Source organism: Triticum dicoccoides, unplaced genomic scaffold (assembly GCF_002162155.2).
Source record: "Triticum dicoccoides isolate Atlit2015 ecotype Zavitan unplaced genomic scaffold, WEW_v2.0 scaffold148902, whole genome shotgun sequence".
NCBI classification, from domain to species: Eukaryota; Viridiplantae; Streptophyta; class Magnoliopsida; order Poales; family Poaceae; genus Triticum; species Triticum dicoccoides.
In genome coordinates, this window is record NW_021206023.1 from 8,919 (window position 1) to 10,915 (window position 1,997).

General features: G+C 43.5%; 1 protein-coding gene across 1 annotated transcript; it reads left to right on the forward strand.

Moving 5' to 3' along the window:
• Positions 1-643: 643 nt before the first annotated feature.
• Positions 644-1,988, forward strand: LOC119343967 (the record flags this gene model as incomplete). Its single annotated transcript, XM_037614654.1, has 3 exons — positions 644-727; positions 795-1,025; positions 1,615-1,988. Coding segments are annotated over exons 1-3 (689 nt in total), but the record flags the coding sequence as incomplete, so codon positions are not given.
• Positions 1,989-1,997: the final 9 nt, after the last annotated feature.

Below are 1,997 nucleotides of genomic sequence, written 5' to 3' on the forward strand. Positions count from 1 at the left end.
TCTCTCTCTCTCTCTCTCCACTGGTCTCTCCACTGGTCTCCTCGAGAGGATTCAGCCATGAACTTGTTTGGTTTTACAAGAATGAACGTTGTAGGATCTAAATCCTGTTGATATTGGTAGTCTGACTTTGCTGTCATTTTCCTACTTCATCAATTTACTCTGAAAAGTTCGTATTTTTAGTAGTCTGGACTTGAGAAATTTATTTGGTGTTGATTCAACTTGGGTTTTCTATGGCAGCTGAAGTAGAAAATACAAATTTTGTAGCTTAACTACTATAATCTGATCTTATCAGATATTGATGGGAGCAATCATATTTTTTGATGTCTGTGCAATTCATCTAATTGTTATCGACAATTTTCACTCAATCATATAATCCACCTCCACTTATGTGTGTCTAGTCTGCTACCTTAACCAAATAGAAAAGCTGACCGGTTGGGCCCGCCCGTCAGGCAACACGCTGGCCAGTGCGCGCTGACTGGGCGCTGACTGGGACGAGGCCGGCTCCCGTTTAGGGCGCGGCTGGTGCGGTCGAGCCACACCCCCGCTCACTCCCCCCGCTCTGCTCTGCTTTCTTCTTCCTTCTCTCTGCCTCGCCGCCGGCTGCGCCCGCCCCCGCCGGACGCCACACGACGCTGCCGCAGCCATGGTTTTTGAAGACGAGAGCAGCGACGAGAACTCAAGCCTCCCGTACATGCACTCCGAAACCTCCACCGATGTGCTCAATCAGGTCAGTTACTCCATTGGAGCTAGGGTTAGGGCTAGGTTTAGGAAAATTTTGGGATTTTTCTGTCTAGGTGGTCTTTGCTATGAGGATTTCGTTTGATTTGCTTTGTCCTCGTCCTCTGCACATGATGCTAACTTGGATTTTGCTTGGGCAGGTGCCTTTCTCTCTTCAGGACCCGGATTACAATGGTCTTGAGCTAGATCTGATAGTGCTGTGCGAGAAGCATGGGAAGCCATCAGAGAGGCTTGTTGCATTTGAAGGAACAATGACTGGGAGAAGGTTCTTAGCATGTGCAGAGCCGGTAATTTTTTTGCCTTATTGATTATGCACAGGATATGTTCATTGGAAGTCACATAGTCTTGTTTGCCAATTGTTATTCAGTTATGTGATTGGTAATTTTGTTAGTCATATATGTCATACTGTAGTGCTCATTGTAGGAATGGTGAATATTATGGTCAGTAGAGTGCATTTAGGCTAAATATAGGCTCAAGCATGCTCTGTTGTGTGCACATGAATGCTCTGTTGTATGCAATGTTGCTTAGTACTCACATTAGCCATTAGCTGATGTGTGACTCTTAATAAGTAACTGTTGCTTACTGCTGATAGTAGGTACTGTCATTAGCTAGTTTGTTCCTATAGGCTAATGTAGTGTATTTAGCTAGGCTAATGTAGGATTCCATTATATTAATGGCCAATTGTAAGTTGGTTATTATGCAAAGTTGAATGTAGTGTTACTCTGCTAATTATATACTGATCACCCTCTTGCTTAGCACATGGATGTGCAAATTCAGTGTTGGTCAGTACCAACATTAGCTACTGGCATGAGCTAACTGTTGCTTACTACTATTAGTAGTTGTATTGTACTAAATTTTGCCTTGTTATTTTTCCAGGAAGGTCAGAATTGTGGGTTTGTTCAGTGGGTTGATGAGCAGTGGCCCCCAACAATGGAGAATGCATTGCTGAAGCTTTGGTCAATGGTTGAAGAGAGCAAGTCTGCTAGGGTGGATGATAATCTTCAAAGTTCTTTAACTATTCACCATTTGACAGAAGAAAATAAGAAGCTGGATGCACAATATGACAAGTTAGTGAAAGATGTGCATCAACTTGTGGACTTTCAGCAGGATAGGGTTGTGGATTTCAGTTATCTGCAGTCAGCTGTCACATATCAGCACCAATGCAGAGCTGAATTGGTGGCTGGTATGAATGCAAAAATGGCAAAGAAAGATGCAGCTCTAGAGAAGCTTCAACAGAAGTTTGAAATCCTGTGCAACCT